This window comes from Cyprinus carpio, chromosome A25, assembly GCF_018340385.1.
Source record: "Cyprinus carpio isolate SPL01 chromosome A25, ASM1834038v1, whole genome shotgun sequence".
NCBI lineage: Eukaryota > Metazoa > Chordata > Actinopteri > Cypriniformes > Cyprinidae > Cyprinus > Cyprinus carpio.
In genome coordinates, this window is record NC_056596.1 from 7,523,321 (window position 1) to 7,547,971 (window position 24,651).

The 24,651-nt window shown below is 35.9% G+C and overlaps 2 protein-coding genes across 3 annotated transcripts; one reads left to right on the forward strand and one right to left on the reverse strand.

Moving 5' to 3' along the window:
• Positions 1-499: 499 nt before the first annotated feature.
• LOC109050868 (cryptochrome-2-like) lies at positions 500-12,203 on the reverse strand. 2 transcript variants are annotated; one of them, XM_042715221.1, is made up of 11 exons: positions 11,795-12,203; positions 10,237-10,345; positions 8,606-8,748; positions 5,731-6,007; positions 5,265-5,405; positions 4,411-4,722; positions 4,179-4,330; positions 3,594-3,796; positions 2,853-2,936; positions 2,354-2,587; positions 500-1,513 (listed from the first exon to the last, which is right to left on the reverse strand). In XM_042715221.1, the coding sequence occupies exons 1-10, from the start codon at positions 11,950-11,952 to the stop codon at positions 2,373-2,375; spliced, it is 1,794 nt and encodes a 597-aa protein (XP_042571155.1). In that variant the 5' UTR covers positions 11,953-12,203; the 3' UTR covers positions 500-1,513; positions 2,354-2,372. The 2 variants fall into 2 exon arrangements, with proteins under 2 accessions (XP_042571155.1, XP_042571156.1); XM_042715222.1 differs by lacking the exon at positions 11,795-12,203 and adding an exon at positions 10,968-11,098.
• A 4,853-nt stretch (positions 12,204-17,056) lies between these two features.
• Positions 17,057-19,576, forward strand: LOC109050985 (carbohydrate sulfotransferase 1-like). Its single transcript, XM_042715223.1, has one exon. It carries the CDS (start codon positions 17,223-17,225, stop codon positions 18,483-18,485), a length of 1,263 nt encoding a protein of 420 aa, XP_042571157.1. The 5' UTR covers positions 17,057-17,222; the 3' UTR covers positions 18,486-19,576.
• The last annotated feature ends 5,075 nt before the right edge of the window (positions 19,577-24,651 follow it).

A 24,651-nucleotide genomic window follows, 5' to 3' on the forward strand; every position in this document is an offset into this window, starting at 1 on the left:
ATCAATCACTTAATGCAAGTAAGCAGCCCCTCAGCATTTTCATATATTTATTAAAAACAAACATTAGGTCCATATGATGCCCTCTAGTGATGGCTGAAGTCAGTGTTTTACAAAACTAAACCCAGACTGTGCAGCAATTTCCATCACCACGCTAGAGTGTTGTGAGTGGTTGATAGGGAATTGCTAAACAGTTGCTAGAAATATCTGTGTAGTTAAGTCAAAAGAGCCCACACCCTGATCATGCGATACCTACATATGGCTACGGCCCCTCCTACAGGGTAGATCTATGGGATCTATCCAGCTGTTCTAACATCCACCAGGCAAAAAAATCTTATGTCGGATAACTTACAAAAGTAAAAACACACCTTTCTTCTACAAGCTGTATGAAAATGTATTCATGTCTGAATAACATGATACAGTTCTGTTTATTTTAAAAGAAATCTTTATTATTTTTGATGTATGTTAATGTATTCATGTCTGAATAACATGATACACATTGTCGCTGACAGAAGCATGCAGTGAAAGGGCATAAATAAATTACTGCCTACAAACATAACAGCTAAACAATCCCATCAGCATTTTCATGAAAATAAACTCTTTTATACAATACAAAAAAGAAAAAGGGACGAAAAATAAATAAAGCTGTTCCACATTGCCAGAGAGAACATCTTAAATTGTTAAATTATTATGAACACACATTAGTGGAATGTAATCCTCGTCAACTGTTAGAAAACCTGCAGATGTTAAATCACTTGGTAAATAAATCAAGCTTATAGAATTATAAACTGAAGATTGGATACTGTTAAATTGAGAAAACTTTAGTGCAGCCAAAGGCAATGAAATGTTTGCATTCAGAGTTACATACACAAAGCATATATGTACAGGGATAAATTACTAAACCAGAAACCGAAGAAGTAAAATTCTTCATTGCTTGTGCGAACTAGTTGCTTGGAGCTTGCAAGCAGTTATAGAGTCTAACTACATCAGACTTCATACAAAAATTACAATTCTCAATTCACCTGGTCAGAACACTGTAGGCCGTTTCTTCGAATGTTCCCTCATCATTTTTATTATCAAACATAAACCTGGGTTGCATAAAATTTGGCTAGATTCCATGAATACTTATATCGGTGAATTGCTCGTTACCCTAAACTTTCAACAGTGACAGCAATATCCATTAGATCTCTGTCAGATCGTAATGCCAAGAGAACTACACACCTGACACAGATCTGTATCTTCATACAATCATGTTTAGTTTAGCAGGTTAAAACTGGAACAAAAGCAGCTTTTTATTATGGATGTTTGACAAATAAGTCCTGGATTTGTCACACGCATTGACCGAACTGCAGCATTCACTTTTTTGCTGTATTGTTTTTTATTAGTGCTGTTTCTGTTTTCTGCGAAAGGTGGCGCCATTTCACACTTTTCTCCTGCTGTTTCTGTCTGTCTGATGGTTCAGGGAGGTGGACTCCTCCGACTTCCTTGGATATGGGACCGCAAATGCAGTCTCAACCTGAAGAGAGCAGAATATATTTCTATATATATATATTTCATCATCATCACTGTTGGCTGGTTCATTTTGCATCTTGCTGGATACACTTAATAAATCAGTTGTGGGACTCAGCAAACATAAATTAAGAAAGAAATAAAGCTGGTTTATGAAACTGCTCCCACAGACCTCATCATGAAACATTGCAGTAATAACTAGACGCATATTAATTCAACTGGAGCTGCCAGCTATTCAAATTAAAATGACTGACTTGACTATAAAACTGGACTTTTTCAATGCATATATGCATAAATGATGATGATTTTTAATTTGTTGATAATTATGAACAGAATTTTATAAACAAGAATATATTTAATTATATATATATATATATATATATATATATATATATATATATATATATATATATATATATATATAAAATGAGTAATGATAATTATTAAAGAATTATTTTAAGCTAAAAACAGACTCTCATTTTAAAATACATGCTTTTTAATTTGACAAATTAGAAGTGTTTTGTTTCAATATCTTACATTTTAATATGTATACATATATAGAATAATAATTATTTTATTTAAAAGTACAATTATATTTATTTTGAATAATTTTTATATATATATATTTTAATATGTATACATATATAGAATAATAATTATTTTATTTAAAAGTACAATTATATTTATTATATAATAATATTTATTTTGAATAATTTTAATAATTATGACAATAATATTATAGTTATTTTCATTAGATCATAAACAATTAAAATATAATTATAATAATAATTATTAGAATTATAAGACTCAGTAAAAACATTATGGGTTTTATAACTCTGGCTGGTACCTGTGGTCACTGCTTGTCGTCAGTCTTCTGCTTGACTCCTTTGGCTTGGCTGGTGTGCTTGACTTTTGACTTGTTTGCATGGGAGCCCAGAGGGCCGGCCCCTCTTCCTCTGGGTGTGGGCCCCTGCGGCAGCCGCTGTCGGGCTTGAGTTTGGGGTGGAGGGCTCTGAGTTGGGCGGGGTTGATGATGCAGAGGTGGGCTCGTGTGGTGATGGGACAGGACTGGACACTTGATCTGTAGAAAACATGATAGTGCATCAGCAAATCACTGTCCTGACAAGAAAAACTCTTTGTTTGATTTAAGGGCCAAAGGGATGATAACATATTAGAAGTGTGAAGTCTGCTTTAAGCATTTATTTTCTTTGGCATTGTAAAACTTTTTTTGGTCAGATCAGGGAGTGTAGTTACATTTTGATTTACAGATAAAAACAAAGCAAAGAAAACTGAAAGCTGCACAGTGAATCCTGTTAGTATGATGATGGATGATTGACGCGCCTCACCGGCAGTGCTGCTGCTGGCATAAGAGTCATCTGACATGGGAGGCTCCGCCTCTTCCTGGATCGTAGGAACTGAGGCGAGCAAACCTGCCATGAAAAGAGAGAAAGAGGCTTAGTTGCAATTTTTTGTAAACACTAATTAAGTTGTCATCTGCATGCAACTGCATAAATATACAAAGGTCACATTACATATAATCAAGTCTTTCTGATGGACTGGGTTGTAAATTTACAGTTCTCTATTAAAATGATGAAACTATTGGTATTTTTTACAACACATTGAAATCACCAGGACTTATGTAGCAAGACCTCTTTTAGTCTATAGTTTTTTTTTTTTGGTGCGTTGTTAAAATATTCTAAAAATTTTGTTATATGTGATATAGAAGTTTTATTTTGTTTTTTCTTGTTAAAATGGCAGTTTTGAAAATCTTTTTCAGTTATTGCATAATTTGCTATCAATTTTCAGCTAAAATTGCTTCTGCAAATGTAATATTTTCCATTTTGTGTAGGCAAGCATGATCACTTCTCTGTGCAGTCTAACTATCTACAAACTCCATTGGGTCAAAAATAAACTGCATCATTACAATTCTTAGAGCTACTGCTTCAAAGACATTTAGTGTGAAATGATAGTAAATTATTATTGCAACAGCTTAAACATCCCCATACACAAGCACTCAATATCATCAGAATGCCATTTTAGTAATAAACCTTATGTCATCATTGATAGGTCCACTGTGTGTTACTCACTAAGGCCTCTGTAGTGCGACAGCTGCTGGTAAACTTGCTTCATTCGCTCGATGTTGAGCCGGCTGCTCTCAGCATGGTTGATCATAGGTTTAGGATAGTCCACACCCACAATGCAGTTGGCCTCTTTCTGCACCGATTCTGGAGCGTTCCATGGCTCATAGATGTAGCGGTTAGGATAGTCTTTTAACTTCGGGATGTACCTCCTGTATGTGAGAATGTACAAGACGGTTTTATATTAGACACAAATAATTGCAAAATAAACACTTACCTAATTTAATTATATACATTTTATTATAAATTATGTTATCGTATAAAAAAAATCTCATTTCATAATTTCTTAGTATTTGTTATGGCATCTTGCAGGTGCTAAAATTTGACGCAGCTGGTTATTTTCCAAGGTATTCTTCTGATATTCTTTATTCACAATGTCACAGCAGCTCTTTTGAATATGCACAGTGGAAAGGCCTGAACCTGTGGTGGTTTACATAAGCCTTTACGCAACACAAATCTGTGAAACCCTCAAAATATAACACCTGTCAGTGATGTATGACTTGCTTAAGAGTGGTTCAGGGCTGGTTTGTGTACCTGATGTAGTCTCCGCTGGGGTCCGTCCTGCGGCCGAAGCCCACGGGACAGTAACAGTGGAAGAACTGCTGGAAGAACGCACTGCAGGAAAGCCACATCCAGCTGCCTGCGTTCACACTCCAGTCCGCATCCAATAACAACTCCTCAAATACCTGAAGGAAAGAGAAAAAGATTAAGAGAGGAAAAAGAATAAAAAAAAAAGGCAAAGGAAAAGTTGTGCCATCTCATTTACTTTCATTCCACTTTCCCAGCTGATCCACAAGTCTCCGCGTGTGAGGAAACAAGCTACGGCATGTCTGGCCAGGTGGTGGATCCAGCCTTCCTGTCTTAGCTGGGTCATGATGGCATCGATCCAAGGGAACCCTGTCCGACCCTCTGCCCATTTAGCCAGCGCCTCGGGATTGTGATCCCAGGGTATCTGCACACAGATGGGGTTTCCCTCCATGCGGTCAAAATTGGGGTTGTTGGTGGCTGCCGTGTAGAAAAACTCTCGCCACAGCAGCTGGCCGAAGAGCGAGAGGGGTGGACTGGAGTGTCTCCGCAGCTGGACAAGTGCAAGAGGTCATGAAAATTGTCACAAAATATTCTTTTTACTACGCTGTGGCAGTTCTACAGTGTCTTTTACAATTATTTCTTATACTATAATTACTGCCACATTTGAATTTTCTATTTCAAAGCTAACTTCATGATGTATCCACCTGTCATACTTTTTAGGAGTACTGAAGTTCCCATGTATTTGTAAATAAATGCAAATTAAGACACTTTGTGTTCATCTCCAAAAATACTTTCAAGCATTTCAACATCAACCTGTAGATCAAAAGGACTTTTAAGATCATAAGAAAAATAAGTTCAGTCAAGTGTGACCAGAACTTTGGCTAGTAGTGTATAATCATCATGTTTTTTTTTTGAGGTGTCCCCAAGGCTCGATTCTGGGCCCCTCTATAATTCAAATTAAATGCATCTATTGGCAAGAATATTTATTTGATATCAACATCCACTTTCATAATTTCGATACCAGCTACCACAGAATGTTAAACGTCCACTTCTCTAGACTGCCAACAATGCCATAAAACAGCAAAGACTTACCTTCATATAAAGATCCCGCAGATTGTAGTAGAACACGCGACATGACAGACAGCCGAATCGTAGGTAAGGACTAAGTCCAGTTGGGCTCGCGAACAGTGATTGAGCATTTATTCTTGGCCTCTCGAAATTTGCTACCCAGGCCTGCATCAAAATAACATGATTAAATCAAATATAAAAAAAGAATAATAAATAATAATTAAAATAACAATTTTGACAGATATATATATATAGATATATATATATATATATATATATATATATATATATATATATATATATATATATATATATAACCATTCATTATTACTTTCTAGAAATATACAGGAGTTTAAAACAAACAAACAAAAAAATATATATTTAAAATACATGCATAAACTGCATTCCTTGTTAATAATTAAGTAGTCACCAGTCATTATTAAAATGTATTCTAAATTGTTGAACTTTATGAAGTATCACCATGTCTCACCTTTCTGTCTAAGTGTTTATTTAATCTTTCCAGGGCTTCTGTCTCACCTCCCTTCCATACATGTGAGCTGTCACCCTTAAAAGTCTTAAAACCCAGCTCCTCGAGAGAGGGTACGCCATAACGTTCATCATGATTGTCCAAGATCCGCGTCCGACACCTGGCCATCTGCTCTTGAGTGATGGTTGGCAATGGTTTCCTGGGAAGTTCGAGTCGATTCACAATGGCTTGAAATCTCTTGAAAGTGAGAGGGGGGCTGTGGTTGTTCATTTCTATGATCCTGCGGGAAAAAAACAAACATGTCTCAGATTTCACTGCCTAAAAGCAGCTATTTTCTTTCCAAGGTTGAATTGGAACAGACCTTAGAAGGGGAAATGTCTTTGTTTTGAACCATTTTGGTTGTGTCTTGTTGTTTTTTTTTTTTTAGATTATTTTAATAGTTTTCAAAGAATTCATTTTTGGTATAAGTTTGCTGATCCAGCTGATCACAATTACACTCAAATATCTTGCAAATTACACTAGTAATTTCGGGACAGTAAGATATTTTTTTTAGCCAGGAGACATTATTATGCTGATAAGTGGTTGTTGTAATGTTTTATATTATAAATGATGTTGTTTTTTTAAATTTTATTTTGAGAAGAATCCTGAAAATTACAGTGGATCACGGTTTCCACTAAAATATTAAGCAGCCCAACTGTTTCTTTTCTGGTAATAATAATATGTTTTTTTAGCACCCAAATCAGCATACTGTATTGATTTCTAAAGCATCACGTGACACTGAAGACTGGAAATTCAGCTTTGCCATTACAGGAATGAATTACATTTCAGAATCATCACATGACACTGAAGATAAATAAATAAATAAATAAATAATAAATGCAGACTTGGTGAGCATAAAATATTTAAAACATTTCTAAAAAAAAAAAAAAAAAAAAAAAAAAAAAAAGCTTTTAAGTGGTAGTGTAGATTAAATAAACATTATTTAATTTAATTATTCAAAATAAAATATAAAATGTTGTGGAACCAGAAATCTGATCTACTGAAAAACAACAACAATTTGCTGCCCTGATTGATAAAGTATAAACTTACTTGATTATTGGACACATCACTAGAACATTCTATTAAAGTGGCACTACAAATAGCCCAGTTTTATTCTAAAGCAAACAAGGTCACTAAAGTAAAGTCATATTGGATCAAGCAGAAAGTTTACATTGGCAGTGTGTCTGGCTCTGAGAGACTCAATGAGAGGAGCTAATAGTCTCAGCAGCTCCTCTATGAGAGAAACAACAACCTTAACACATTAACAGGCTGTCCCTTATTTATAGTCCTGACCTTATACAACTCCTGTCTATATCGGTCAGGGGTGGAGCCCCTGCCATTGGCCGGTTGTCTCGGCACGGTGCGGAATCAGGGGGCATCCGCGTGCTCGTTAGGAAAAGCCTAGCACTCGGCTCGCACATGTTTGGAGTGGTGACTTGCATGCTGAGCTATTTCACCCTCCCACCCACAGCACATGTTTCACAGTGTGACCGTCAGGTCCACTAACCACCACCTGATGGCAGCAGTGAGTCTCATAATGTCCAGGAGAGCGATAGACGTCATATGCACACCCTCACATGCATACAAGCATGTGAGCTCATTCTCTTTCTTTCTGAATGAGACGTAGAGTCTGGGCGTATTACCATCATCCGTCCCATTTATGTAACCTACGCAAAAGGCCACTTGTTTTACATTACACGTCAGGAGTGGCATCTGCATGATGATCTGAGAAGGGAAGAGTCATTCTCTCCTGTTTGGTAATACTCTCAGGAAAGGCATGAGAGACAGAACAGGAGTTCAGTGCAGGCCAGGGTCACAATTCAACTTTATGTCATATTATGCTAAAAGTGGCAAAGTTTACTGAGTGAGGAATCTAATCAATGATTAGGGAATGTTGCCCCATGGTGTGCACTAACAAAGAGGTTTTCCCCTCTGGCCCAGTTAGTTCAGGTTTGTACCTGCCCTACTGACAATTATTTTTTTTGTCCCAAATACAAATGATGATTATTTTTTTAATTTGAACTTTAAGTTAGTAGATTGTATAATTTTTACATTTCAGTGTCAGAAAGTTTTCCTATAACATTTGCAAAAAATATTAATAATAATAATAAAAAAAAATTATAAAATTATTATAAAAAAAACACATTAATCATAAATAAATACAATTTGTAACAGCTGAAAATTAAAGAACAGTAAATGTAATATGTATTACTAATACATGTGAATATATATATATATATATATATATATATATATATATATATATATATATATATATATATATATATATATATCTATATATACATACATACGTGCCCACACATTTTGCAGCTGTTAAAAATTATTAAATTATAATTATAATTAATATTAAATTTTACTTATTTTAGAATGATAAAAATAATAGCTGAAATTATACAACTGTAAATATGATCAAAATCTTATTTCACAATATGAGTATTTTTGTTTTATGATAATAATTTATACCATGACATTTTTGTTACTTTATCTTTGTTTGTGTGCATCGGGTGTGTGATAGTGCTTGAGTACTGCACTGAGTTATTTTTCGAGGTTTATTGTGCTTCTTTCAAAAATATTTACAATTGTCCCGACCCCCAAACTTTTAAACGGTAGTATACAATCATAATAAAACGTGAATGGTCGTCACTAGTAAAACTATCTCATAAAATCATCATAAAAAAAGTTAATATTTTTATAGACAATCAATTGCACTAAATGAATTTCTTTAAAAAATCTTAACCCTTAAAGGCTGCATCTGTGAGTGAATGAGTGTGTGTCAGTTTTCCATGAGGAATGTGTGCAAGCTCAGTTCATCACCCACCTGTCTGGACTGTAGAGCGTGTGAGTGTTTCGTACCAGGGTTTCCACACCGTATTCCTGTGCCATTTTAATGATGGCTGCATCTCTTTCTTTGCCATAAGGCTCAGAGTCATATTCAAACGTGAGACGTGTGACATTCCACTCCTAAAAGAGCCAAGAGAGATCAGATATTCATGTTAAAGAATGATACAAACATTACAACTAACTAAGTGAGGTTAACATCATTGACAAACTGCTTCTTTTGACAGCAAGTACATCTGGTGATATAATAATTTAGTGTTATTACCAAAAGGCCTGAAAAAGAAAACCATTATTAGTCATTTCAATATCCTTTCACACAACACTCGGGTAATCGTCACAAACGGACACTGTGCCACTCAGCTGTTTAGAAGAAGTGTACTGTAGCCTAATTCTGTGACTTTTTTGTTATACAAGCGCACTTTGAAGGGCTGGTGTGCTGGTGCCCTCACTCCCTTGCATAAACAGCAATATTAACCTGCCAAAGGGTTCGTACAAGCCACTTGAGTGATGTACTGCTGTGCTCAAGAGAAAGAACACTGCTCCGACTGCAAGAAAATGAGATACTTCATAGCAAACTACTCTAAAATGCTGGTGCAAATCAATCAGGACTCAGATGTTTAGCTGAATATTGTTAATGGAGCATCTAAATGAGAAATTTAAGAGCTGTGGGATGCACTGAACTTTATTACTTTAGGTTAGGGATTTGAATAGTCCTCTAAACCCTAAATAGTAAAGAGATGATTGCCTTTGCAAGCAAAGCTAATAAACGCTTATATTACTTAGGGTTCCCACACCTTTTGAGCAATGAATTTCCATGACTTTTCAGATGTTCATGATTACTGAATAAGGAAAATGAGGTCTAGGATTTGAACATGTACACTACCATTCAAAAATTTGCAGTCAATACTTTATTTCATTTTATTCAGCAAGATGCATTACACTGATCAATGTGACAATAAAAGTCAAAATATGTCTTTTTGAAATAAATGCTATTCTTTTAAACTTTCTATTCACCAAAGAATCCTGAAACAAAATTGCTGTTTTCCAAAAAATACTAAGAAAAAAAAAAACATTTACAACATTGATAAGAAATGTTTCTTGATCACCAAATCAGCTTATTAGAATTATTTCTGAAGGATCATGTGACACTGAAGACTGAGATAGTGGCTGCTTTACATCCAGCTTTGCCATCACAGGAATAAATTATATTTTAAAATATATTCAAATGGAAAACATTTACTTTAAATTATAATAATAACAAGAATAAATTATATTTTAAAATATATTCAAATGGAAAACAATTATTTTAAATTATAATAATATTTCACTATATAAAATGGAAGTCATCACTTGCAGCTGAACTGACTAATGATAACTAACCACTAACATCACTGTAAATTATAATAATATTTCACTATATAAAATGGCATAGTTTGCAGTTAGTAAACACTTAGACATACTGCAAAACTCAGCATTGCTTTATGCACCAGTATATCATCAGACCTGGTGGAAAATTTCCATGTTTCAAGTTATCAGACATACCTATTTAGATTTTAAAAGCCAAAGTGAGACTAAAAGGCACAAGACCAATATCCTGAGAGAAATACAAACCTTGAAGAGTCTTGGGAAGACATCTGCTGGCTGTCCTCGCACCACAAAAAGCCTTGAATTCAGTTTCCTCAAACTTGTGTCCAAATCCTCTAAAGATTCCAGTAAAAATCTGCCAGAGAGAAAATGTGAAATATTATAATATTTACAAAAGTTTATAAGAATATGCTATGACCTTGTAGTAGAGCTAATTGTAGTAGTTTAGCAGGAGTTATTTCTCAATAATGTAGTATACATATTGTATATTTTTTCGTCAACATTTGGGTCAAATTTGAAATGACCAATTTTAAGTACAAATCCAAATGATTTACTGCAAATTGCAATATTATTAGCACCTTGCACTCATCACCCAATTCTCAATTGAAAGGTGACATCCCGTTATTCACCCCCCCCCCATAAGAATAGTTTAACTGAACAAATATTTAATAAAACTCTTTTTGTCTGATTCAGCATGCACCACATTTATTGTAATAAATGTAAATAATCCAAAAGTCTGACGGCGTTTTTTCAGATTACATGACAATGCTCTGATATATATTTCATTAAAATATTTGTAGTACTGGGTTAAGCCTATTCATTAATTCACACAATTAGAGCATACTTGATAAAGGTGCATTCACATTTACACATCGTAATTACAAGATACCAACTCGTAAAAAGCGTTCACATCCTCGTAGAATTCGTATTTACAACATGTGAACCGGTAGTTTTCTGAGAGCTACAATTTGTACCACCTGACCACCTCAGAATCATTAGGCATTGATTGATAGTGCGATAGTCCAAGGGTGTGAACAGCTCTAAGTAGAACTGCACGTGCTGTCATCTCGAAATCACAGTAATAATGACATGGCGTGAATGCAACATACGCCAGCACACGTGAAAACAGGACAGTTCTGTCACGTGACTCGCGCTATCGAATTTAGAATCTTTAGAACCGCGCTCGCTTTTACAAATTCTGTCTCCAAACTGCGTGTGTTTGACTTCACCGAAAGACACATTCAATGACGCAATAATGAAATTGGTAATTTTAGCGGTTATATAAACCGTGGGCGTGAGCAAACCGACTGGCCTGCTAGCTTCCACATAGCTGAATGGTCTGAACGCTGTCACGGCACCACCACATTTATACACATTTCATGCAGTGAGAGAATAATTAATTCAGCAGCTATTTTTAAAATAGAAATAACATACTTTATTGGATTTAGAGAAGTTGAACTGAAGTGTCCAGCTGACTTGTGAAGTTCGTTCACCTGCTCTAAACTGCAGTTGGGCCCTTTACCCGAGTCAATAATTTACGCTTTTTATAATATACGGGTAATAAAAAACAGTGTTTAATTTTTGTACTTATATCTGCACAAGTGTTGCCTTGAAATGACATAGGGAGCATGAGTCGGCGCATGTCAGAGCCAAAACATAACAACGGCTGTGCAAAAGAGCTGCGTAGTTCTGGGCCACCATATCTACCCTTCACAATTGTATTACACTTCCCAACGTATGTCTGTTTATAACCAAAAAAATAAAATAAAATAAATAAATAAAAACTAAACCGAAAGGCACTAACCTCCATCTGTTGATTCCTACGTTGGCCGAGCCTGCAAACCACGGGTCCAAAATATAAACACACCGTACAGTATCCGCACCATTGAGTGCTTCCTGCAAAGCCGGATTATCATGAAGCCGCAGCCCTTTGCGAAACCAATGCACGGAATTCACCACCATAGTTGCACTTTATTCCATCTTAAAAGTCGATGGTAGTCCAAAAGCGTAAACAATCCCCGATTCCAGCCGTCCGGGAGCCACATATGCCTCTCTGTGAAGTTTGAGATGAGGGGCAGGCACAGTAGACTCGATGGTGTTTCCGCCCCTAGTCTCTACAATTGGGTAGCGGAATGACACGTGTACGGATTACCAGAGTGAGTGACTCGCGCTTCCGAGCGGCTATTGGTTCCGCCCCACGGTGGAAATCCAGCCCCGTCACGTTTCTCTTGTGTGTTGTTCGCCGTGCTCGTTTGAAATAATGGTCAAATTATGAGATCAGTTGACGCAACTGGTAAAACACGTCTGGCACACGCTAAGTGTTCTGAGGTAAACAGACGGCAAGTCTGTGTTGAATATATACACTGAGCGTAACACGAGAGGACATGACGGAAATGGAAAATATTATGTAGGTATCTCAGTTGTAGATACCTGTTGATTCGGTCTAAATGTTTTATAAGCATAAACTGAAGAAACGCACTTTCGTCAACGTGTTTGCAATTAAGTGGTGTTTTGTGCCCCCTCGTGGTAGTTCTCCACAATGCTGTGTTTGTTTGGTATTAATTTTTTATAAGCATAATGCTGTGCTCACGACTGTAGTAATATACAACAATAACAACGTAATATATACTGTAGTATAATACAATATTACTGTTATTTTTTTTTTTTTTGTAGTATTACTTATATTATTACTTTTTTGTTATTGTTATTTTTTTTTTTTATTTAGTAGTGTTATATGTATATCAATTTTAAGGCTTGTTATTGTGGCTAAATCATAGTTATATATATATATATATATATATATGCATACACATTTATGCATTTATGACCTATTATCCAAAGCGACTTACCACATTTGTTTACCTAACATGTGTTCCCTGGGAATTTTTTTAACGCAATGCTTACCTTTTGCACTTATAAAGAAATGCTCTAACACACACACACACACACACACACACACACACACACCACACACACACACACACACACACACACAACACACCACACACACACACACACACACACACACACACACACACACACACACACACACACAAGCAATAAACACACACACACTGTGAATGTGATGTGTGTTTTTATTTTATATTTTATCTGTAATATATAATATATTATTTTTGATTATTATTAGCAGTAGTAGTACTAATACACACACACACAAAGCATACGATTGTGTGTCTTTCTTGTTATCAGTAAAATATCATTAATGTTATTCATATATAACGTAATAAATTATATAACAACCATCATCACCATCATTTTTTTGTAAATTGTATATTATTAAAGTTTTTATAAATAATCTTCTATATAATTCTTTATAATATATGATATATATTATTATAATATATATTATATTTATATTATTTTATTATTATTATATATGATATTACAGACTGTATATGATTATACATATTAGCGCGGAAATGAAAATGTCACTTCCTGTCCTATTACTTTGTATATCAGCTTTTTATTTGCGTTTCTAATTGGCAATGTGGTTGCTAGTTTCACTGTTGCTGTTGTTGTTAGTACTGTACCTTATTATATAATAGATTGCACAATATTGTAAAGTCAAATTCTTATCTCAAGGGCAATGAAACCACCAGCATATAGGTATTTTGTTTGGAATGCTTTTTACAAATTGCCATAAACTAGCAAATGGACCAGCAACATAGCTGTTTTTTTCAACAGGGAAATTAAACCGAATGTTTTTACAAATTGCCTATAGGTGTGTTTTTCAAAGATTGGTTGCTGTTTTTTAGCAACAACGCACAGTTCTTGGATTTTGTACGAATGCTTTTTATTTGGTTTTGTGAGTTTTTTTTTTTAGTGGTTATGTTAATTTTTTTTTCACTAATTCCATTCAAAAAGTTAAACTTGTATATTATATTCATTTATTACACACAGACTGATATATTTCAAATGTTTATTTCTTTTAATTTTGATGATTATAACTGACATCTAAGGAAATTCCCAAATTCAGTATCTCAGAAAATTAGAATATTGTGAAAAGGTTCAATATTGAAGACACCTGGTGCCACACTCTAATCAGCTAATTAACTAAAAACACCTGCAAAGGCCTTTAAATTGTCTCTCAGTCTAGTTCTGTAGGCTACACAATCATGGGGGAAGACTGCTGACTTGACAGTTGTCCAAAAGACGACCATTGACACCTTGCACAAGGAGGGCAAGACACAAAAGTTCATTGCAAAAGAGGTTGGCTGTTCACAGAGCTCTGTGTCCAAGCACATTAATAGAGAGGCGAAGGGAAGGAAAAGATGTGGTAGAAAAAAGTGTACAAGCAATAGGGATAACCGCACCCTGGAGAGGATTGTGAAACAAAACCCATTAAAAAATGTGGGGGAGGTTCACAAAGAGTGGACTGCAGCTGGAGTCAGTGCTTCAAGAACCATTATGCACAGACGTATGCAAGACATGGGTTTCAGCTGTCACATTACTAGTGTCAAGCCACTCTTGAACAACAGACAGCGTCAGAAGCATCTCGCTTCAAAAAGGACTGGACTGCTGCTGAGTGGTCCACAGTTATGTTCTCTGATGAAAGTAAATTTTGCATTTCCTTTGGAAATCAGGGTCCCAGAGTGGAGGAAGAGAGGAGAGGCACACAATCCACATTGCTTGAGGTCCAGTGTAAAGTTTCCACAGTCAGTGATGGTTTGGGGTGCCAAGTCATCTGCTGGTGTTGGTCCACTGTGTTTTCTGTGGTCCAAGGTCAACGCAGCCGTATACCAGGAAGTTTTAGAGCACTTCATGCTTCCTGCTGCTGACCAACTCTATGGAGATGTAGATTTCATTTTCCAACAGGACTTGGCTCCTGCACACAGTGCCAAAGCTACCAGTACCTGGTTTAAGGACCATGGTATCCCTGTTCTTAATTGGCCAGCAAACTCGCCTGACCTTAACTGCATAGAATATCTATGGGGTATTGTGAAGAGGAAGATGCGATATGCCAGACCCAAGAATGGAGAAGAGATGAAGGCCACTATCAGAGCAACCTGGGCTCTCATAACACCTGAGCAGTGCCACAGACTGATCGACTCCATGCCACGCCGCAGTAATTCAGGCAAAAGGAGCCCCAACTAAGTATTGAGTGCTGTACATGCTCATACTTTTCATGTTTATACTTTTCAGTTGGCCAAGATTTCTAAAAATCCTTTCTTTGTATTGGTCTTAAGTAATATTCAAATTTTCAGAGATACTGAATTTGGGATTTTCCTTAGTTGTCAGTTATAATCATCAAAATTAAAAATAGAAATAAACATTTGAAATATATCAGTCTGTGTGTAATGAATGAATATAATATACAAGTTTCACTTTTTGTATGGAATTAGTGAAATAAATCAACTTTTTGATGATATTCTAATTATATGACTAGCACCTGTATATTATGCCATCATATGGATGAAAATAGAGAGGAGGGGAGAAGAAAGGGATGGCACTAATCTGTGCAATCAGTAGCCCTTAGGAAATGAACGGAAAACGTTAATTCTAGTAAAGGGCCTTTCAAAAACATCAACAATGCAGTACATTCTGTGACTGTTGTGAGGAAAATCAAGTTTCTTTTCAGACTTTGCAGCCTTTTCAAGTTTCATTGTTTCTCAAAGCTGTATGATGTTACAGATGTAGCCTGCTAAAAAAAAGAACTCAATGCACAAGCTTGTAAACAGCTGGGAAAGAAATCAGATATGTATCAATACAGTGAATCCATATAGGACAAAATCGCTCACTGCTTTTGTTTTGACTGAATAACCACCACTAATAGCAGCTGTTACCAAACAGGTTTACTTCATTGCCTTTGGCACATGTACCTTTGGTCTACAAGAAATTATAAATTGTATTTCCTGGTGTTTGCTGAATTGAATACCTGGGCAACAGTCCAGTTCTTCTTCTCCTTAGCCCAGGTAAGTCGCCTCTGATGTTGTCTGTGGTTCAGGAGTGGCTTAACAAGAGGAATATGACAACTGTAGCCAAATTCCTTGATATGTCTGTGTGTGGTGGCTTTTGATGCCTTGACCCCAGCCTCAGTCCATTCCTTGTGAAGTTCACTCAAATTCTTGAATCGATTTTGCTTGACAATCCTCATAAGGCTGCGGGTTCTCTCGGTTGGTTGTGGATCTTTTTCTTTCACACTTTTGCATTCCACTCAACTTTCTGTTAACATGCTTGGATACAGCACTCTGTGAACAGCCAGCTTCTTTGGCAATGAATGTTTGTGGCTTACCCTCCTTGTGAAGGGGGTCAATGATTGTCTTCTGGACAACTGTCAGATCAGCAGTCTTCCCCATGATTGTGTAGCCTAGTGAACCAAACTGAGAGACCATTTTGAAGGCTCAGGAAACCTTTGCAAGTGTTTTGATTTGATTAGCTGACTGGCATGTCATCATATTCTAATTTGTTGAGATAGTGAATTGGTGGTTTTTTGTTAAATGTGAGCCAAAATCATCACAATTAAAAGAACCAAAGACTTAAACTACTACAGTCTGTGTGCATTGAATTTATTTAATAAACGAGTTTCACAATTTGAGTTGAATTACTGAAATAAATGAACTTTTCCACCACATTCTAATTTATTGAGATGCACCTGTATATTATATATAATTTAATATTATATACCTATAGTAACACATTTTTTTAGACCACCACCTATTGTAAGGTTTGTTCCACAGCTGCCCTAAATTTACAGCATTGGTGATTACCAAAATATTTTTTTAATGTTTCTGTAATGGTTAATCCACCAGTATGTATAAGCTCTTTAGTCACAGTGTTTGAAAAGGAAATGAAATCAGTGTGTGTCAAAAGCTATGATCTGTATTTCACTGTACTGTGCATCAGTCATCTTGTCACAACCGAAAACTTGCTTTTGGCTATTCTCAGGGGCAAACTTTGACACATGAGAAGAATTCATTTTGTAGCACATCTACATTCCAGACAAAGAATTTTTTTTTTGGGGGTTAAATACTGATCTGAAGAAAGGGGAAGAACTAAATTGTTCAGTATTGTACAAAGGTTCATAGGAAGCATTTGAGTTGCAGGAGTTCAACATAGGTCTTTCAGCGAGTCCTGAAGTTTAACTTGATCATTCACACCTGTATTTAAAATTGAAATCAGTTTGTGATATAGACTCGAATGAGTTTTTAGATTTTTTTCAGCAGGTCTTTGTCGACAGAACTACATCAGACTGCATATGAAGTTACCCAGCCATGCAGTGTTCATGGAAGACTGTGATTCTGCTCGCCTTGGTGTCCATGCCGATTCAATACACAGCAATGAAGATTTTCATGGATTTATTTGTTCATAAATCTCAGATTCCTAACCTTATGAACTTTGGCTTGGGAAAAGATGTGAAGTCCTTTGATCGGATATGTGATGACTACCTGTATTGTAATTGCTCTTTCTCCAGGAAGACTCACATCCTCATCTTGGCGACCACCCGTAGCGGCTCCACTTTCGTTGGACAGTTGTTCAACCAGTACCCAGATGTGTTCTATCTTTTTGAACCACTCTATCATGTCCAAATGACCTTTATCCCTCACCTTTCTCCCAGCAGATATGCCGTTGAGCACAGAGTGATGCTGGGAGCCAGTCGTGACCTTCTTAGAAGCTTGTATAACTGCGACTTGTATTTCTTAGAGAATTACATCAAACCACGGCCGGCACGCCATACCACGGATAAACTGTTTCGACGAGGAGCCAGCAAAGCCCTCTGCTCCATGCCGGTGTGTGATGCTTTCAGCCCCAGTTATGGCAATGTAGAAGAGGGGGATTGTGTTCGAAAGTGTGCCTCCCTTAACTTGACCCTCGCTACCGAATCATGTCGGGAAAGACGCCACATGGCCATTAAAACAGTGCGTATTCCAGAGGTCAATGATCTCAAGGCACTGATCGAGGATCCTCGGCTTAATCTGAAAGTTATCCAGCTGGTGAGGGACCCGCGTGGGATATTATTTTCTAGGATTGAAACCTTTCGGGACACATACCGCTTATGGCGTATCTGGAGAGACACGGGTCGTAAACCATACAACTTGGATTTGACTCAGCTCACGACAGTGTGTGACGACTTTCTGAACTCGGTGTCCACTGGCTTAAGCCGACCACCGTGGCTTCGTGGACGGTACATGCTGGTGAGATACGAGGACCTGGCCAGGAATCCACTCCAAAAAACCAAGGAGGTTTATAAATTCCTTGGTCTTTCTTTGGAAAAAAGTGTGGTGGACTGGATACATAACAACACAAGAGGCAATAACGACGAGTCAGCAAAGCATAAGTACGGCACATTGAGGAACTCGGCAGCCAATGCAGAGAGCTGGAGGTTGAAATTGTCTCATGACATAGTTGATTACACACAAACTGTCTGTAAGCACATTTTAGACGAGCTCGGCTACAAAGCTGTCAACTCCCCTGAGGAGCTGAAAAACATGTCGCTCTCGCTCATTGAGGACAAAGACTTCATATCTGTTTTCTAACAGAGGTAATCATGTGCTCGCACAACTATTTTTCTAAAGTTATATTCTTGGCATCATGTAAATGAAGCTTTGCACGTTTTTTATACCTTGGTAATCTCATTGTAAACAAATGCACATATTTTTATTGGAACTCTATGTTTCCCCTTGTAGTCCTTTTTGTACCAGCATATATGAGAATGTGTACCAGGGTTATTTACTTTGTTAAAACGTCTCTTATACCCTTAAAGTCCCCATGAAATCAAAATGTAAGTTTTTTAGCTTTGAGTATTAATATGTTAGTCTTAAGGTTATGAATAAGCTGGTGTGTTCCAAAACAATGTCAAAATTAGCATTTAGGAGATATAAGCATTCAAATCGCACTTCACATTGCACTTCAGCTTCTCGTCAACTGTTCTGTCCAATCAAATGCTCTCTAGAATCCAAAGCGTCCCCTACACTATAAATAGACACTGAAGCTGCTGCTGAAATCGGACATGTTTACAGAATTAGTATTTTCTTTATGGTGAATGGCACGTAGTGCACTATATCCACTTGTTAAGTCTGACGTCACATGTCAGGGGACAGGGAACGATTCAGACAGTGTAAATATGCTTTCCATTGAGGAAAAAGAAGTCTGGTTTCGCACTGTGTCACGCTAACCTCTGCACTGCACACACTCTCCTCCGGTCCAGAGGCACAATAGCAAGGAGCGGATCACATGCACATGTCAGTGCAGACCAGAAAACGTATCGGACCTATTTGAATTCTACACAGAATGCAATATTTTATAGCTATATGGATGTGATTGTGGCTGTCATACTCTGTCAAATGTGGTTTTATGGAACTCAATGGCTCTGAACTGTCGGGTCAAGCTGTGGTATAAATGAACGCTATTGGATATTTAAAAAGGTGTGGGGCTGCCTGATATGTCCTGCCCTGTCTTCCTGTTTCAGTTAAAATGACGTCAACACATAGAATAATGCTGCGTGTTTCAAAGCATCGGGATTGCCTTGGGATTTTGTCCAAAGACAAATGTTTGACTCAATTAATTAATCAATCATTTATGTGTACAAGATTTTTGCTTTTGATTAATCCTGAATTAATAAAAAGACAACCACTAGACAACCATTTTTTTTTCACTCTTTTATTGCTTTGACTTTCTGCTATAATTATTTTGTCACTCGCTCTAAAAAAAAAGCATCAATGCCACAGAACCATTTTGGGTTCTAGATAGAACCATTTTGTTGAACAGTTCTAAAAGGGATAGTTCATCCAAAAGTGAAAATTCTGTCACCTCATGTCGTTCCAAATCTGTATGACTTTCTTTTTTCTGGTTTTTCTGGTTTGGTTTTGTTACCAACATTCTTCAAAATGTATTAATAATGAGTAAATGATGACTACATTTTTTATTTATGGGTGGAGTATCCCTTTAAAATAAACTTTATTTCTTAGTTTGAAGAAAAATGTAATAATCCAAAGAATGAAAAGAACTTTATAGGATAATTGTTTTGTTATAATGCTTTCGTTTTAATCCTTCAAACATTTAGTCGTAAACCAGCTAAACCAGTTAGTATGACCACATTTTTGAATTCCTTCATTGCTGCTGTGACTCAATTATTTTAATTGGAGAATTTAGCATTTCAGCTTCAGTTATAGATCAATATTAATATTTTATAAACAAAGAAGTAGAAGATAGTAGATATAAGAAGTAGATATAAAGATTCATTACACAATATTTTGCTCAAGTTGCTACTTTTTTATCATCCAAGTGCCATACATATTGCCATCATATAGATTTGATCAAAAAAAAAAAAAAAAAGAAAAAAAAATGTCATCAGAAAATGTCAAAAAAAACCCTGCAAGCCTTTTCTTTACAAGACCTGAAGTCCATTCTTAGAACTGAGATTACAGCCTTTCACAACTAGCCTTGTTAAAGGGATAGTTCACCCAGAAATGGAAAAAAATTTGATGTTTATCTGCTTACCCCCAGAGCATCCAAGATGTAGGTGACTTTGTTTCTTTAGTAGAACACAAATGAAGATTTTTAACTTAAACTGTTGCAGTCTATCAGTCTTATAATGGTAGTCAATGGGTGCCACGGCTTTGAGAGTAAGAAAAACATACACAGACAAAACCAAATTAAACCATGTGTCTCGTGACGATTCACTGAGGTCTTAAGACACGAAAGGGTCTGTGCAAGAAACTGAACAGTATTTATATCACTTTTACCTCTGTTCCTCCGCAATGTGCAACAGTCCTGAGCATATTCACAACATCCGGCGCGTGACACGTGTATGTGCTCTGGCATAGTAGACATAGATATATATATATATAAGCAGATGCCTCATTAGTGACTGTTTCTATGGGCATCTGCTTATATATATATCTATGTTTACTTTGCCAAAACACGTACATGTGTCACGCACCGGCTGTTGTGCAATTATAGAGTTTTTTTTAAGTTTTTTTTTTAATTTTTACCGTTTTAACATTTTAATCTAGTATGTATAATGTAACATTGTTTAATTTTTCAGACCTCTTGTGGATCTTTGGAAGTTTACTGAGGCCCCCTAGTGGCCAACCAGTTGAAAACCACAATTCTATTATATATTATATATATATAATTACATCATAATCTATTATATTAAGAAATCATACTCTATAAAAGATGTTGTATAAATATTCTAATGCATATTTTTAAACAATAAACATATATATATATATCTATTATAATTTAAAAATAAATATATTTAAAAAAAATAAATCATGCACTTGCCTCTAGATGGCACTTTAAGTACACATTTTTAACTAGCCTCATTTATTATTAGTCAACAATGCCACTATGGATTTCTTGATTTAAATTATGGTTTAAAGTTTAATAACATTCATAAACTAAATTCTTTCTTCTGTCTATCAAAATTAAGATCTGGATTTAAGAATGACTTAAATATCTCACATCGTATCATGCTTGAAAACTGAGCAGAGTGCATAAAACAGAGGCTCTTTTTCTAAAATATATTTTCCGAGACGACCAGTCCAATTTCAGATGTGCCATGTGTTTTGATCAATAATGGTAAGTCTAGATTGAACTTGGGGACGTTCCAGACGTTTGTTATGAATGGCCTGATAAATTTCTGGGTGTTAAAGGCTCTAAATTCAATCACTGACAAAGCAGAGGGAAAGTCGCTGACAAGCAGGAACCTGCTCTACAATAAGCCTTCAAAACTCCTGGTGTATGTAGTGATATCAGAGAAATATCTTTTAGAATAATCCCTTTTTATTGCCTAAAATCAACCAAGGACAATTAAAACTGAACACTTTTGAAACGTGCATCAGTAGAGCTGACCCCTAAGCTGTCCTCTGCTATCAGTAGAAGTAGTTTTAATATAAAGTACATCCTTGTAAAATTCAAGCGTTGTAAAAAGCATATTATTTAGGAAAAACATTAACTTTATTCAAAATCTTTTTACTGTCTCAGACATTATAAATTTTTAACAAGTTCTTGCTTTTTCAATGACCTTCTCATTTCTTTTAGTAATGCTGTATCTAAAAGTAGACTTCATTAGAAATAGTTTCCTGCTGTGGAAGTCTCTTAATCTGACATTTCACAGGATTAAGACAGTGTCATTTTATTATTATACAAGATATTACAATAGCTATGAAGTGTTTGATGGCTGTTCATTTACTTTTTACCAGCTGCGCAGGCATTAATTTGTTTAGTAGGCATCATATGGAACAAAGGTATGAAATCTACTGTAAAAAAAGAAGTGTTTGATGGATGTTCAAAAAAAAAAAACAATATGCCATATAAAATATATACCATATGATAAAATATCATTTAAACAACCTTTGATTACAAATATTAGTTGGTATGTTTCGGACTATATGAGTAGCATATAAATCTGTGAATGTGACTTAATTTGAAAGATAATAGTTTTAATAAGGACATTATCAGTGAATGGTATCTTTCCTTTGAAACCAAGTCAGTCCCCAAAAGCCCTTTTATAATGGTTTAAGAGTGTTTTTATGTAAAGTGTTGTTCTTGAAATGAAAACCGGTAAGTTTTGGGTCTAAGCCTTGTTGTTCTGTGAGAACAGGTGGTGCTGATCCATGCTGTATTAGGTTTAATTCATGTCTTGCCAGGAACGAGTGTCTATGCCAGTTAACGCACGGGTGATTTATTGGATGTCTAACAGAGCTGGCATGATGCGAGAAGACAGGAAAGCAGTCTTGTCTTGTTGAATTTACCTTTAAAAGACTATAAATTAATAGATAAATAAAATGTTTTTTAAATTATTTTAATTCAAAAAATGTGCGAGAGACCAAAAAACATTTCTAATATATAAACTTAATTCTAAAATTGCATTATATAAATATTTGTTTCTCTATGCATTATGACATTCTCAACCAAATCTTATTTAACAAGGAAAAGTATAAAAACCATACCCTGTTTTCATAGGACCAGCTGGATGGCAAAAACAGTGCTAGTAGTACCTCAAAGGTAATTGGATGAACCCAAATCTATGATATTCTGGTCTCTAGATATGGCTCAGGTCTCCTCTTCAGTGTGAGTCTAAGGATGTTTTCATCCATTTTATTATCCACCAGGCATAAAAATCGAATGCAATAGCACATTTCCTCGACAAGCTGCTTGATTTTAGGCATTCAGGAAAATGTATGCACCAATGTTTAATGCTTAGTGTAAGAGATTTGTTCAAATCCCCCAAGAATGAACAAAAGTAATAGCAATGCTTTGCTTTAACAGGCACCACTAATAACCAGCTACCAGATCTCTGCTCAGCAGTACAGAAACTCTTTAATGCAGATAATAACTGAAAAACTAGGATATCCATTTATCACGTTGTACAAAAATATGTCAATAGCAGGTGCAGGTGCAGTCTGCTTTTAATCTTTTTGAGGTTTTTCCAGGACCGAAATACATCAGGTTGTTCTGTTCTCCTGAAAATCGCTCCCCGAAGTAATCTTTCAAAAGCAACCTTTGTGGAAGGCACCGGGAGGGGGCCAAATGTCACATCCACAAGATTGATGCTGCACAAAGTGTTTGAAGGCTGGGACCATCTGTGAACACGGATTCTTAACTGTGGCTGTGCAGCATCTCTTTCCATTGGCCCGACTGTTAGTCAGAGATCTGAGGATGGAGGTGATACTGAATGATATCTGGCGGCTGCACGGTGAGAGCTCTGTAATTATGACTTCATCAGTTGCAGATGATGAGCAGAGTGCATTTATGAGCTTAAAAATGCTTCCAGTGACTCATCCTGCATCTACCTTAAACAAGAACGCTTGCTGAGAAATGTCATCAGGCATGAACTGAAATGAGCACACCGGTTGGTCTGCTAGATTCTGATGTTTAGATAATTTGCCACTCTCGTTGGTTCTGCAATCTGAAAGCACTGGCCTTGTTATTTAGCTCAAACATGGTAGGTCAGTCTGAATCATTAATGTCACAGAGAATAAACCGTCTTGAAGCCCATCATCAAAATGAAAACACAATGAAGAAATCAATGAAATACAAGAAAAAAGATAAATGAGCGTTGCTTCCTGGAGTTTGTTAACGCAGAGTTTTTTAAGCTTTTTGATGCTGCGCACTCCCTTGCATTGGACCCCCTTCCAAAAATATTGCTGAAGCTATACATTTATTTCATATATGTGACCCTGGACCACAAAACCAGTTTTAAGTCGCTGGGGTATATTTGCAGCAATAGCCAAAAATACATTGTATTTTTCTTTTATGCCAAAAATCTTTAGGACATTAAATAAAGATCATGTTCCATAAAGACATTGTGTAAATTTCCTACTGTAAATATATTAAAATTAAATTTTTGATAGTAATATGCATTGCTAAGAACTTCATCTGAACAACTTTAAAGGTGATTTTCTCAGTATTTTGATTTTTTTGCACCCTCAGATTCCAGTTTTTCAAATATTTGTATCTTGGTCAAATATTGTCCTATCATAACAAACCATACATCAATGTAAAACGTATTTATTCAGCTTTTATATGATGTATAAATCTCAATTTCGGTTTTGTGGTCCAGGGTCACATATAAAGACCGATTTATACTGTTATATATACTGTATAAACATATGTAAAATATCTGAGGAAAACATCTTTAATTGTTTATCTTTTTTTATTAAGAATTAGAGGTGTAAAACCTGAAAAAATAAA

Bases quoted from the DNA above. Each gene is read 5' to 3' on its own strand.
- LOC109050868 (XM_042715221.1), bottom strand. From the start codon at position 11,952: ATGGTGGTGAATTCCGTGCATTGGTTTCGCAAAGGGCTGCGGCTTCAT. The intron at 10,346-11,794 runs GTTAGTGCCTTT...TCTCTCTGGCAG, and splicing joins GTAGGAATCAACAGATGGAG to ATTTTTACTGGAATCTTTAG. The intron at 5,406-5,730 runs GTGAGACATGGT...ATTTTGATGCAG, and splicing joins ATAAACACTTAGACAGAAAG to GCCTGGGTAGCAAATTTCGA.
- LOC109050985 (XM_042715223.1), top strand. From the start codon at position 17,223: ATGCAGTGTTCATGGAAGACTGTGATTCTGCTCGCCTTGGTGTCCATG.